At 36.2% G+C, this 13,536-nt stretch overlaps 1 protein-coding gene across 12 annotated transcripts in view; it reads right to left on the reverse strand.

Annotated features, from left to right (window-relative positions):
- Positions 1-13,536, reverse strand: part of GRIK1 (glutamate ionotropic receptor kainate type subunit 1) — a gene marked incomplete at both ends in the record, with an annotated part of 430,298 nt that overhangs the window by 19,172 nt on the left and 397,590 nt on the right. For all 12 annotated transcript variants that reach the window (XM_079704341.1, XM_079704351.1, XM_079704347.1 and 9 more), the window contains one exon: positions 3,507-3,732. In XM_079704341.1, coding sequence (XP_079560467.1) covers positions 3,507-3,732 — 226 coding nt within the window. The remainder of the gene's footprint in view (positions 1-3,506; positions 3,733-13,536) is intronic.

Genomic DNA, 13,536 nt, shown 5'->3' on the forward strand with positions numbered 1-13,536 from the left:
GCATGGTTAGAACAGCAGAAGATTAATATTGTGACAATTGTCATTTTTCCCATTCCTCCCAAGACTTCCTAAAGTCATTGTCAGTCCCTCAAGATCAAGTGTAAAAGAAGAGCAAAATGTTTTGGAGTTAGATTGTGGCTTATCAATTAAGAGTATGGATTTTTGGTGAGAAAATGGCTCTTGAAAGCCAAATTAAAAGATATTGGCGGCTTGCTTAACTCCAGAATAATGGTTAGTGTCAAAATTAGCACCAGTAACAATAATATGTGAACAATTAAGTGAATCAAGAGAGTTTTGTTTTAATGTACATGAAAGTGCTTTGAAGAGTGTGAGAATGATCCATAGGGTAACAATTGCAGCAGTAATCATAGCAGTATACACAGTGGGTACTCAGTAAATGCTGACTGATGCTTTCCTTTTGCCTTCAGGCTGCACAATACCTAAAATATTTCAGGCAGATGGGGATTGGATCTCTGTTTAAGGTGGGTCTCTAAGGAAGGTAATTTCCAGCCTCCTGGTAACCTGTTTAAGCCTTAACTGCTCTCGTTCTCTTCAAGTTTTATTTTAAGTCCCTTAGGAGGCACATTTCCAGAGCTTCTGTCCTGAGAGTCTCTAAGAAACAAAGTCTTCGATTTTGCATTGTGACTGAGCAACTTTGTCAATCTTTGACTGTGAGAAAGAATTTTAAGCCTTAAGGGAGTCAGGGCAAGACCAGAATTATGTGGAAATTTTTTTATATCTGAATATATTTTAGCTTCAAGTTTTGTTGTTGCTGTTGCTTAAATGGACTGAATGACATTGGAAGTGATTTATTACAAGTCACTTAAAAAAATACATATGTATACGCACGGATCTTCCTGAATAGCAGCTGATCTTTCTTAAAGTCAATTCATCATAGAAGAAACATCTCACAAATTTATCCAACAGCTGTATTCCCAATGGATGTATTCTCTCTGAGGTCTGCCATCTGTTCCAATTATTCCTTCATTGTTTTAGTTTTAAAAGGATGACAGGTTTATAACCACTATGAAAAATTCCTGGAGTGTATTTCTTTTCATCTAGGGAGGGGGAAAAACTCTTCAACTTTGGAATTTGTATGTCAGAGAATGCATGAGGTTGGCAAAATGTAGACTGAACTGGAATATTCAAATCTCTTTATATCATATTATATAAAGTATAGTGATACTCATCACAGGGTCAACCTCACTCACATGGAGGCAGAGTCATTTTTAAAGCACTGCATTAATTTAGGAGTGTTTCAGAAAGGACCCCTTACTGCTTCCCCATTCCTCACCAATATTCCAATATTTTAACTTTAGAGTGGTAGTTCATTCAGTAGAAGAAATGCCTATTAAAAGTCTCATATTATAGTGTAAATATTCTCAGAAGAAGTGATACACATCATTATTTTCCATCATTACTACTACCAGACTGGAAATTTGTGTGCAAAGAGGGGAATTAAAAGGTGGTGGAGATGGAGCTGAGCATGGAATGGTAAAAGTACAGTTTTCAACTTTATAATTTAATCTAAAGATGGTTCCGTTAAGAAACTATAGTTGCTTTTTCTAAGAAGACACAGAATATATTACAATCAATCATAACGTCTTGATTTTGAAAAGATTCAGGCAAAGTCACACAATCCTGGTGTTCTTGTCTGACTCATGGTCCATTTAACTAAAATCAGCAGTGATGGGATATAAAAAAAATAACACGTCTAGCTTCTTTCTCCAGTCTTTAAAAAAAAAAAAAAAAAGGTTGTTGCTTGTGAGTTATTGTGAAGTGGTGGAAGGAGGGTTATAAAAAAAATAAAATGAGGTGATAAAGCCTGTTTAGGGAGATAGGACATTGTTCCTCAGATCAAAAAAGAAGCATAGTAACCTTTTAGTTAGTGTCTAACAATCCCACTGAGTTCTCTTCCGAGCACACCAACTTAGTTTTAGGAGAGTTTACCACTTGAGAAAAAAATGTACACTTCATTTGTAATACTGGCATTTTCATCAGGAAAAGTTGTTGGAAATAAAGGGGCAAGAAGGTAGTTACAGTTTCCCTAGCCCAATCATTCTGAAGATTTATTTAGAGGACACACATAACAATTTATTTAGAGGAAAAGGAGATCTTACCCAATTGATATAAGTTAATTTCTTTATAGCATATATTTCTAGCATCAGATAGATTGCATGGAGTCAAATTGGTTATGTATTCATGTTCAAAGGTGGAGAGAGTTGACCTTCTTTATCTGGTTAATCAAATTAGTATTGATCAAAAGTTGAATATGGGCTACATAATCTTTTTTTTAAAAAGTAAATTTATTGCCAAATTAAGCCATCAGGAATATTCACCTAAAATGTATTTTTTTTCATGAAAAATCGAAGACCTGATAATGTTGGGTTCTAATTCCCACAGCTACTGACCTGAAACTCAGTTGCCCCCTTTAGATGAGTATGTTGTCTCTAATTCTCCATACTTGCTACCATTCCCTACTGCTTCTTCAAACCAACAAGCTTTATTCAATTATATCTGCTTGGCTTCTGTAAGCCTTTGAGTTTGCGATCCCTGTCTAGTGTTGAGGGAACTGGATAAGCCCTTTCAACAGGTGAAAATAATAATATACCTCGAGTCCTTAATTATCTGATTTAACTGTAACTATGATTTCTTACTGGACAAACCCAGTGGTCTAAGATGGCCTCCAATTCCTCCCCTTGGGAATGCTTATCAGAAAATTACTGATGACTCACTTGAGAAGAGCAGATTGCTACCATATCAGAAGCTTATACAATACAGTTTCTGTAGTGAGGGAAATAGAGAGTTTTTTATAGGGAGGTCATTGTCCCTTGAATACAGAATATAGTTCTATATCCCAGACATGCAAGAAGACCTAGCTGTGTGGGTCTGTATGCCTACAAGGTAATAATATCCTTAGATTGAGCAGTGGTACAAAATCAAGGACTAGGAATATTGGGAAATTTTAGATATTTATTAATGATTGAATCTGACATATTGCCTGAGCAAATTATAATTTAATCTGAATCCTTTTTCTTTTGACAGATATAGTTTTGCTATTCTATCTATTTACATAGAACACTAGCTCTTTAACTTTGTCATCTATATGTATAGTTAATTTTGTTGTATTCTAATATAATTTAAGATAGAAAAAACTATACAGGCATATATAGGAACTGAAGAAAATAATGAGAAGTGTTTTAATTAGGAAGATATTCTTTTAACAACATTTGGGGTAAAATAATAAAATCTATGTACTCAATGTATATGCAATGGTAGAACTTGAAAGAAACAATGAGTTAAAAGTTTATTAGGTTAAATATCTTGGAATCTTCAATTCAGAGCATGCCTATGATCTGTACTGACATTTCCCTTATTTATTAGTCCACTGAAGGCATTGTAGACTTTCTCAGAATGTAGAGTAGATATCTCTGAGCCCATTCCTTTCTATACTTTGTAACTGACATTGCCCATCTCAGTCTTTGCTGCTGCCTTGCCTCTCTTACCTATAGGTGTTCCCACTCCATAACCTTTGGAGTCAATGAGGCCCCCGATCTGAGTGAGGTTGCAGTTTCTCTGCATCACATACTCAATGTTGGTGGACTCCATCAGCAAGGCATAGTCAGTGGTGAGCACTCGTTGGATGCCCACATCACTGTTTTTGACCAGGGCAGTCTGCTGCCTGCTACTCATAAAAGCCCACATCTTCTCATAGGTGGATATCTTCGATTTCTGCAGGGAAAGAAAGCACACCCACCACCAGAGAGTGCTGAGAAAATATGTCCTAAAGCTATTCAAAATTCCTGGGGTTCAAATAGCATAGGGAGGATTCTTTCTCTTTAGGTAGGAAACTGGTATTGATGATCCTGGGACTTCAGTTTGGTAGTTGAAAAGAGCCCAATTCACTATAGGAAAACACCTTTGGAGGCACTGAGGCAGCTATAGAGGAAAAAGAGAACTTACCCAACTGATGTAAAACATTGCCTCAAGATCCTTTGGCTGATTTCAGTAGGGAAGAAAGAAGATTAGTATCAATGACAACATTTGCCTAATGAACTCTGGCCACCTAAGAACAGTCCTCAAGGACCACTAGGCCAAGGGGTGACTAGATCACCCCAAGACTCTACTCATTTATTCCATTTCCTTCAACGACTTAACTTCAGTAGGCATTGTTTTGCTTTTTTCTTGTATGTAAGTTTTAATACCTGATCCAACATTCCTTTGCAGGGGACAGCCATGGGATAAATCACATACCTTCTCTGCTTTATTTATAAAAGAACTGCCAATTACTCTTATCTTTCCTAGAAAACTTAGAGTGCAAATGCTCTTTTCAGATTAAAATTCAGATCAGAAAACTCTTCCTACTGTATTTTTATAAGCCTTTTTTTATGTACATTCAATTTTAAATTGCAATTATATTTTAGATAATGAGGACTGAATTTTCATTTGAAAGTGTTCATGATTTTGTCTTTTCCTTTATTCTTCAGCTTCTTGATTCAATAATAAGCCATAAATATGGTATATATTACATATGCATCTATACCTTCCACTATCTCAGTATCTTACTTTCTTTGTTAAAATATACTACCTAAGTTTTGATATTGCTTAGGTACAAATTTTCTATTCTTTTGAATAGTGGTCTGTAAATAGTTTACATTTTTTTCTGTAATTTCCATATTGTTCCAATTTTTTTCTGTATTTGTCTTCATTTGCATCAACACTCCCCTCCATTTATTTGGAAGATGGAAGAGATTATGAGAATTACTGATAATTCCAAGCTACTCCAGCTCTTGCATTGTATATGGTACACACATACACACACACACACACGAGCTTCCTTGGAAGGCACAGAGCTTATCATCTCAGGAGTGCAAGGAAGTTTAAAACATGATTTGGGGCCACAGCAATAAATGGAATACCTGTGGAATAAACTATAGTGTGGTTATTCATGGTCAAGTGTTCCTGAAGGCTCACTCAGTTCCTAACTCTATTTAAGACCTGGGTTAATGCTGTAGGCTTTATGAGTTAAGGGAGGACAGATGGCTTTATTTTGGATTGTTAGGTATTTGAAGAACCCCTTGAGAAAGGTCTCGTGAGGCAAATAGCAATTCAATATACAGTACCTTATAGATGCTGGTATTTTGTGAAAATCATTTTGTCATGATTAGGCCCCTGTGAATTACTCTTCACCCCAACAGATATCTGAAAGTTGAGGTTCATGTCTCCATGAAAAAGGTATGTTTTTGAGGTAGGGTTCAATGCCTCATTTGTTGGGTAATTTTAGCCTGGAAAAGTCTGTTAATGTTAAATTTATAATAAAGAGCTACTTGTACAAGTGCAGGGAGGTCAGTCGGTCTTTTGGCAGTAAATGCACTGCTGGGAAAATTATTCTTCCACCAGGAAACTACCTTAAAGGAAAATCATTTTCTTAGAATTATGAAATTTTACGGTTAATGGAAACTTTAGAAATTGGCTCATTCATGCTGTTTTCACACAGGGGGATATTTTGGTACAGAAGATTGAAGACTTCATGAAAGTCACAAAACTGGTTAGTATCAGAGCTAATACTGGACCTCTGGACCCCTGACATCTAATTCAATGCTCTTTCCACTGTACCATGCTGATTTTGGGTAGGTGAATGTCAATCTTGCCAAAATTCTTCTGAGAATGATCTTAGTCTTATCTGATCTACCTATGACAATATAGCTTATATTCATGAACTCATATTATGCCCTGAGGTTGTTTGTTATTTGGTATCACGTTAATCCAACTAGGAGTTAGTTTCCATATAAAAAAATCCATAAAACATCTATTTTTTTCCACTGTATTTAAATTTTATTAAAAATGAATTTTGTAAATAGTTAGAAAACTGGATTTTTTGGTCTATGGGAGTTGAGGACAAAACAAAGTAAATGATCAGTTCATTTATGGGAAACAAAGTGGGAGGAGTCCTTTTAGGAACCCAGGAATTGAAGGATGTGGAAAAGGATGATAAGATTCAACTCAAAACCTTCACATCTGTTATTGAGCTTAATCAGGTGTGGTTCTCAAATTACCTGCATTGAAGGACTGTCTATTTTTCATTCCATGGCAGACCTATCTGTGGTCCTACCAAGTGGGATTAGTATGCACTCATACCAGATGTGGCTCACCATGTTGGCACTTGACAGCCCTCAAAGTGGTCTACATTCTTGGAACAGTATCCATTAATCATGTTCTTTTTTTTAAATTTCTTTTATTATTTTATTTTTGGCTGTGTTGGGCCTTTGTTTCTGCACATGGGCTTTCTCTAGTTGTGGTGAGTGGGGACTACACTTCATTGTAGTGCGCAGGCTTCTCATTGTGGTGGCTTCTCTTGTTGTGGAGCACAGGCTCTAGGCATGTGGGCTTCAGTAGTTGCAGGAATTGGGCTTTGGAGCTGTGGCATGTGGGCCCTAGAGCATAAGGGCTTCAGTAGTTGTGGCTCACAGGCTCTAGAGCACAGGCTCAGTAGTTGTGGCACACGGGTTTAGTTGCTCTGCAGCATGTGGGATCTTCCAGGACCAGGGATAAAAACCATGTCCCCTGCATTGGCAGGCGGATTCTTAACCACTGCATCATCAGGAAAGTCCCTCATTAATCATGTTCTTGGTGCCACCACAATATCCAAGAGCTAAAGAACTTCTAAAGTCTTACTCTCAATTTCTTTTATCTCATCACAGCTTAGTAACACAATGTTCCCTGAGTCAACACGTTTGTCACACCACACTTTAACTAGCACTGCTCTGTGGAGCTGAAGGTCATGGATTTAATTCAACCACACTTACTTCTTCCTTTTTGGAGTAGAAGGTTGTTCTTGGCTTGAACTGCCTGAGGTGCTGGAAGAGAAATCTAGCAGGCATGGAATTTGAACCATTGAACAGCAGAACTTTTTCTAAGAAAATGATCACTTGGGGGACTTGCTCAAGTTGAAGGCATAGGGAACATTCTAAATTTCTTTGACCCCCCCTACTATTTTTGCTCCAGTCTAATAATGGTAAACATAATGGGACAGAGAATAGCACCCTTCTGCTTTCATTTAAAGTTCTCTTTCATCATTTAGAAAGTTTGCTGTTGTGGGGATCCATTGTATTCTACATTTGAAATTATAGACTGTTTGACAAGCTGGGGAGATCAGATGAATAGGAAGACCCAGAATGTGGCTAAGGAATAACCTTTTTAACAGTTAAAAATATCTGTAGATGGCTCAAGCACCTTAGGATATAGTGAGTTTTCTACTACTGGAAACCTACAAGAGGAATTTCATGGATGGATGAGTTTCACTTAAGGATCCTTCAACCCGCAGGTTCTACTCTCTAGACCAAACTTTTCATATTACTTATGCAGGTCCTGACTTCACAGACAGTTAACTGCCACCCAGGGGTCATATTGGTTAGTGAAAGAACTAATACAGAGTCATGGCCTCTTTCCTCCTTATTCCTGAGTTCCATTCACTGTCAAACCATGTTCTGTGATGTTTATTTTTTGTTTGGTCAAAAAATACTATTCTAAGAGTAGTTAAATTAGATTTATTTCTTTTTACTAGACTATTTTTAAGACAGATTTTAATAATTCTTAAAAGTAGAAGCATACTTCATGGGACATTATCAAAAATATTAAAAGACTTAGCAAACGGTTTGAATGACAGACTGGATGTTTCTGCACTTGTAAATCTTCTGTAGTCTCAGCCTGCTAAATTGCTCTAAATGATATATATTTAAAAAGAAGAAACAGTGATTGCAACTTATTTCACTGAATATGCCAAACATTAATTAGAATATTTGTAAAGTACTCTGAGCTTCTTATCAAAAGTCACAAAAACTGAAAAGTCCTCATTTATTAAATCTGAAATCATCCAGGTTTTTTTTTTTTTTAATCCTAGAGGGGCGTCAAGGTTAAATACATTTACTTTGTCTGGTTAAACCTGATTATGTGGCTATTCTGATGCTGATGAAATGTTGGCAAAGAATAAGCATTCTTTTCATCTAAAATCTGTTATAAGGGAGTATTAGTGTATCACCATCTTATGACTGTAGTTTATTTCTCTTTTTTCTCCCATAATGCATGCAAGTTAACCACTCAATGGCAAATAATTTACAATGGGTCTCTGTGCAGTTAAAAACTATTTATTGAAAATAGTAATAATAACCAGCATGTGCAATGTTTACTGTGTGCCCAAAACTATTCTAAGCACTTGGCATGTATTAATCTATTTAATCTTCACAGTGTTCATATGAGAAAGATACCATTATTATTTCTCCTTTACAGATGAAGAAACAGAATGCCACATAAAGAAATGATGAAACCAGGATTTGATCCCAGCAATCTGGCTCCAGGGTTTGTGTTCTTAACTAATAGGGAATCAACTGTTTGTTTTAATACACAGAACATCAAACTTATGACTTGGCTAATGTTTTAACATCACTGACACATTTTCTAAAGAAATAATTTCAGTAAATAGCTGTGGCATCTTTCTATTATAACTGGAGCTGCTGAAAATCTTGTAGTAATCACACAATGCATGGAAACAATTTATATGATTTTAGATAGCTTATATTTGTTTAGATAAAAAATTAGACAGTGTTTTAGGAAGTGCAACAGTTGGAACCTGGAAGGAAATGTAGATATTGTTTATATTTTTCCTTATTTTGTATTTCATATAGTTCCATTGTTTTCAGCTTCAGGGTTTCTGCTATAACAGGAAAAATATGTGTAAATTCTGGAGTGTAATACAATCGTAAGACTGATAGAACCTGCATTTTATAGACATATCCCTCTAAGATTTCATTTTTACTGAAATAAACATTATTTATCACATTATTTCTTCAACCAGGTTATAGGGCTTCTGCAGAAAAGATGTATAATCTTATTATTCAGTAGAATGAAAAACTGTGATAATAATAAAATAATAAATTCTCATGGACATTTAGGTTGTTTCCATGTCCTGGCTATTGTAAATAGTGTCCATGAGAATTTATTATTTCATGAAATAATAGATCTGATCTTGTGTTAGAGGAAATGGTTGCTTTTAAGGCAACTATTCACCTCTGATATATCTGCTTTATAAGTTTGGATTTCTACATGCCAGGACATGAAAGTAACCTAAGTGTCCATTGACAGATGAATGGATAAAGATGTGGCACATGTATACAATGGAATATATTAAAAGAAATGAAATTGAGTTATCTGTAGTGAGGTGGATGGACCTAGAGTCTGTCATACAGAGTCAAGTAATTCAGAAAGAGAAAAACAAATACTGTATGCTAACACATATATATGGAACCTAAAAAAAAAAGAAAAGAGGTTCTGAGGAACCTAAGGGCAGCACAGGAACAAAGCCACAGACATAGAGCATGGACTTGAGGACTTGGGGAAAGGAGAGGGTAAGTTGGGATGAAGTGAGAGAGTGGCATTGACATATATACACTACCAAATGTAAAATAGATAGTTAGTGGGAAGCAGCCACATAGCACAGGGAGATCAGCTCTGTGCTTTGTGAGCACCTAGAGGGTTGGGATAGGGAAGGTGGGAGAGAGATGTAAGAGGGAGGGGATATGGGGATATATATATACATATAGCTGATTCACTTTGTTATGCAGCAGAAACTAACACAACATTGTAAGGCAATTATACTCCAATGAAGATGTTAAAAAATTCTCATGGATTTAAAAAAATATGAGTTAATTTACAAAAATCACTTTGAAGGAAGACTCTCAGATGAAAGCATTTATACTATAGTGAGGGGCCTGTGTCTTTCAAATGTATATAATATGATCATTGCAGTTGATTTTGCTCTTATCTTGAATTGATAGAAAGTTATGACATTTGCAGAATTTCCTAGGCTATAAATTCTTGTGTTCCCTTAAAAAAAATTCCCTCAGTGGGATTTAAACACCTTTGCTAAAACATTTTTCATGTTTTTCTCCTGTCTAAAGATTGGTCCATTACAGGCAATATAACAGGATTTGGAAAAGGTTAACTTTAATTGACCTCATGGATTTCTCCCTAAACAAATACATTTTTAAACTATAAGGACTTAACATTTTGGACACTGAAGGTAAAATTAGCTAGATCTTTCAAACATCAGCTAATAGCTCTTATGTGAAGAGTGCCTTCTTATACAGAGAAGTTTGTGAAATGTCTTTCATTTTGTGCTTCATTATATGACTATTTTTGTCTGAAACTTGTCTCCCCATAATGTCTCATTGCTTCACATCCACTGGTGCAGTGCTCAGTAACTTTCTTGAAATGTCTTTTGGGTTAATGATAGTACCTAACCACTCTCTGGAAGGAGGTTATAAAAGTTAGAGAGTCCATTCCCACAGCTGGTCCAAAGTCCCCAGACCATGAAACCAGTAATGACAAGTCTGTTACGATTTTTTTTAAACCTATTTTATTCAAGTCATTTTAGATTGAATCATGATCTAATCTGTGTAATCCTCTGACTTGGGTCTGAGAGGATAGTGATTTTTTACAGGGCAAGCTTCTACTGAGAAGCATTTCTTACATGAGTATTTTCTACCATTCTGGCTCACAGGGACTTCTGATGTTCACACCACTTCCTGTCTGCACAATGCATGCTACTTAACCACATGTTGCATTGTATTTAACAGGTCTGTGTGCATCTTGTTTCTTTATTGTTATCCAGGTCTTCAAGCCCTGAAAAAGTTTATATCTTCCCCTTCCTATCTCTTACAGTGCCAACATCAAAAACTGGTCAAATTGGAGATCCTGGGAAAAATATAAATTAAACTGAACTGAGTTGAACTGCCTTATTCTGCTTCTCAGCTGAATTCTGAGGGCAGCCTCACCATCTGTTGCTTATCTACCATCTGGAAGTTGTTCTTCTGCTAATTCCTGTATGTGCTCAGCAAAGCTTCCAAGGACTGAGGTCTTTGTCTGACTTGGCCTCTGAAAGTCTTTGAGATTTTGGGCACTGGCACTCTCTCTGGACATTTCTGTCCAGTAGCAGAAGGCACACCTCCCAGGATCAGTAAGGAAGCTGAACAAAGACCAAACTAAAGTTGTGTATTTTTTTTTAATTCAGAAAGTTGAAAAAAGTAGGACTAATAGCTAAGAGTAAGGGTTGGATGTTAATGGTGATGATGTTTTTGGTGAGAATTATAATAATTAACATTTTCCCCTTTTTTATTTAACATTTTTATTGTTCTAATTTGTCATATAGTATTATAAGCACACTACCTCTGTTAAGTTATTTATTTCTTAAAATAATATTTTGAGCTAGATATTATCCTCAATTTACAGACAGAAGAATTGAGGTACAAAAGGGTTGAAATAACTTACCAAGGTCTACATAGCTAATAAGCAGTAATATCAGAATTTGAACCCAGGTTCTAGAACAAAACTTTACTGTAAGTTTTAATTTATATCACAGCATTTTATTATAGTCATAACTCCTGAGAAGACTGGCTGGTATCCCTAATCTCTGAACAATGAACTAAAACCATTATTTCGCTTGGATGATGGTTTGCAAGAGACATTGAGAAATCTATTTTTTCAGGCCTCAAATGGTTCTTAAGCTTTTACATGATAATCCTTTCTTCATCTGGGAAAAAAAAATGAGTTGATAAACTACTACTGTGAGACCAAAGTTTGGGCTATTCCATTTATCCATAAGGGTGATTAATAGAATTACAAGGAGAAAAGACAATTTTTGCACATGTCCTACATTTTATGAGATGTGGAGAAAATCAGTGTCTTAGTGCTCCATATTAAAATCAAAAGTTGTAGTTGGATGCCATTGCTGTCAATGTTCTTGGGTATAAAAGAGGAAATGGCCTCAGGAAATCTGTCCCCAAGTTGTGTCCACAGAACTTGACTGTGAACTGACTACTCTGTGTTTCTCTTAAGATACTGAGGGTGGTCTCAGACAGTGGAGAGGGCAGGAAAAGCCTTTATCATTTAAGATTTTGAAACAATTGAAAGGACCAAGCAGTTCAGCAGCAGAGAGCTGAAAAACCAATATAATTAATATCATATTATTAATTAGTATTATCCTGAGTAGAAAATCAAAGGGAGTTTGTTTAAAAATCTCTTAAATGAAGTCTCTTGAAGTTCTGAATTATTGGTATACTGATTTATAAAAAGATTCTATTTAAAATTGTTAGCCAAGGACAAATAAATGGTTCCCTGATATTTGGAGGATCTCCTAAAATATCTTCGACAGTCCTTGGACAGTTGATGAAACACTCTGCCTCTCTTTAACTTTGACCCAGTAATTGGTCTACTGGTGAATGACACCTTTTCACCAAATAGGCATTATATCATCCATAGTCTTTAAGATTCAGGGTGCAGATGACCTTGAGGAAGTGTAATGTTTAATAAGCATCATTAACTAAGTGCCCTTGGCCACAAACTTAAAATTGTTCTTTTCTTCGTGGGCATCAGCCAGGATCTTGAGGTGTCCATCTGTAAAGCCTTGTGAATGTATTTGTAATTGAATTTATGATTTAATCCCAGTTCTTTGTGTAAATACAGTCCCTGGTGATCACTGTGGTTGTTCTACATACAAATGACTCAATGAAGGAAAACTGTTTCAGCTTCCCTTGTCTCAGACATGAAGTACCTTGACCCAGCAGTTGCTTAATAAATGTCAGTTTATTCCCTCAGCCTTGCCTGAATTCAGATGATGGATAGTGAAACCTCACCTGAGCTATTAAAAAAAAAAAACACTTTTTTTTTCATGTTGAAAATCAAATATCCATATCTGAAATCTAAGGTCTTGTTCTCTGTAAGAAAAACAAAGTCTAGAAAAAAAAAAAGTCAATGGCTTTGGATGGAAATTTTAGTGAGCAACTTCTGGTCACATTTTTCAAGCAGAGCTTTCACTAAAAACATCCCTCGATTGTGACCAAGAGACCACATATGAGGGGTTAGTGTATTTTGTTTGTTTATGGATTTTGGTAACTTCCATAGTCCTTTCCTCCTTGTGACTGCCTATTCTTCAGCTGTAAAACAACTTAGAATCATCTTGAAAGCAAAGAGACAGGTTCATGATTTGGATGTGCCAAAGGGATATTTTTGGGGTACTGGGGGGACAAAAGCACTTTAGTTACACTGTGTGATGAAAAAATGCTTCTTATTAGAAGTTTCCTTGTGATTGAATGGAGATGGGACCCATGTGAGCAAGGCTTATGCCCCAATAGTAGATCAGAATGTGCTAGGTTAGACCAGGCAAAGGCAGCTTTCCTTATATTGATTCAACAGCTTAAGAGAGGACACTGTCTTTGATTAACAGAGAAAGGGAGGGAGGGAAGCCTCAATGACAGTGATTCATTAATGTAGAGCCAGGTCAAAACTGAGTCCTTTTGACCTTAACTGCTGTCACTCATTGGCAGGGTAGAACTACCCTGAGAGCTAAAAGGCTGGAACATTTCTTTCACTTGCAGAATAATCCAGCTTAAAAATGCTGAGTGTGTATCCCTCTGAAGCTTTCTGACAGCTTGCCTCCCTCAAGGGGAAAACTAAATCGGATTTAGTCCTTGTTCTCTTTTTGCA

The sequence above is a fragment of the Hyperoodon ampullatus genome (assembly GCF_949752795.1).
Source record: "Hyperoodon ampullatus genome assembly, chromosome: 5".
In the NCBI taxonomy this organism is placed as follows: Eukaryota; Metazoa; Chordata; class Mammalia; order Artiodactyla; family Ziphiidae; genus Hyperoodon; species Hyperoodon ampullatus.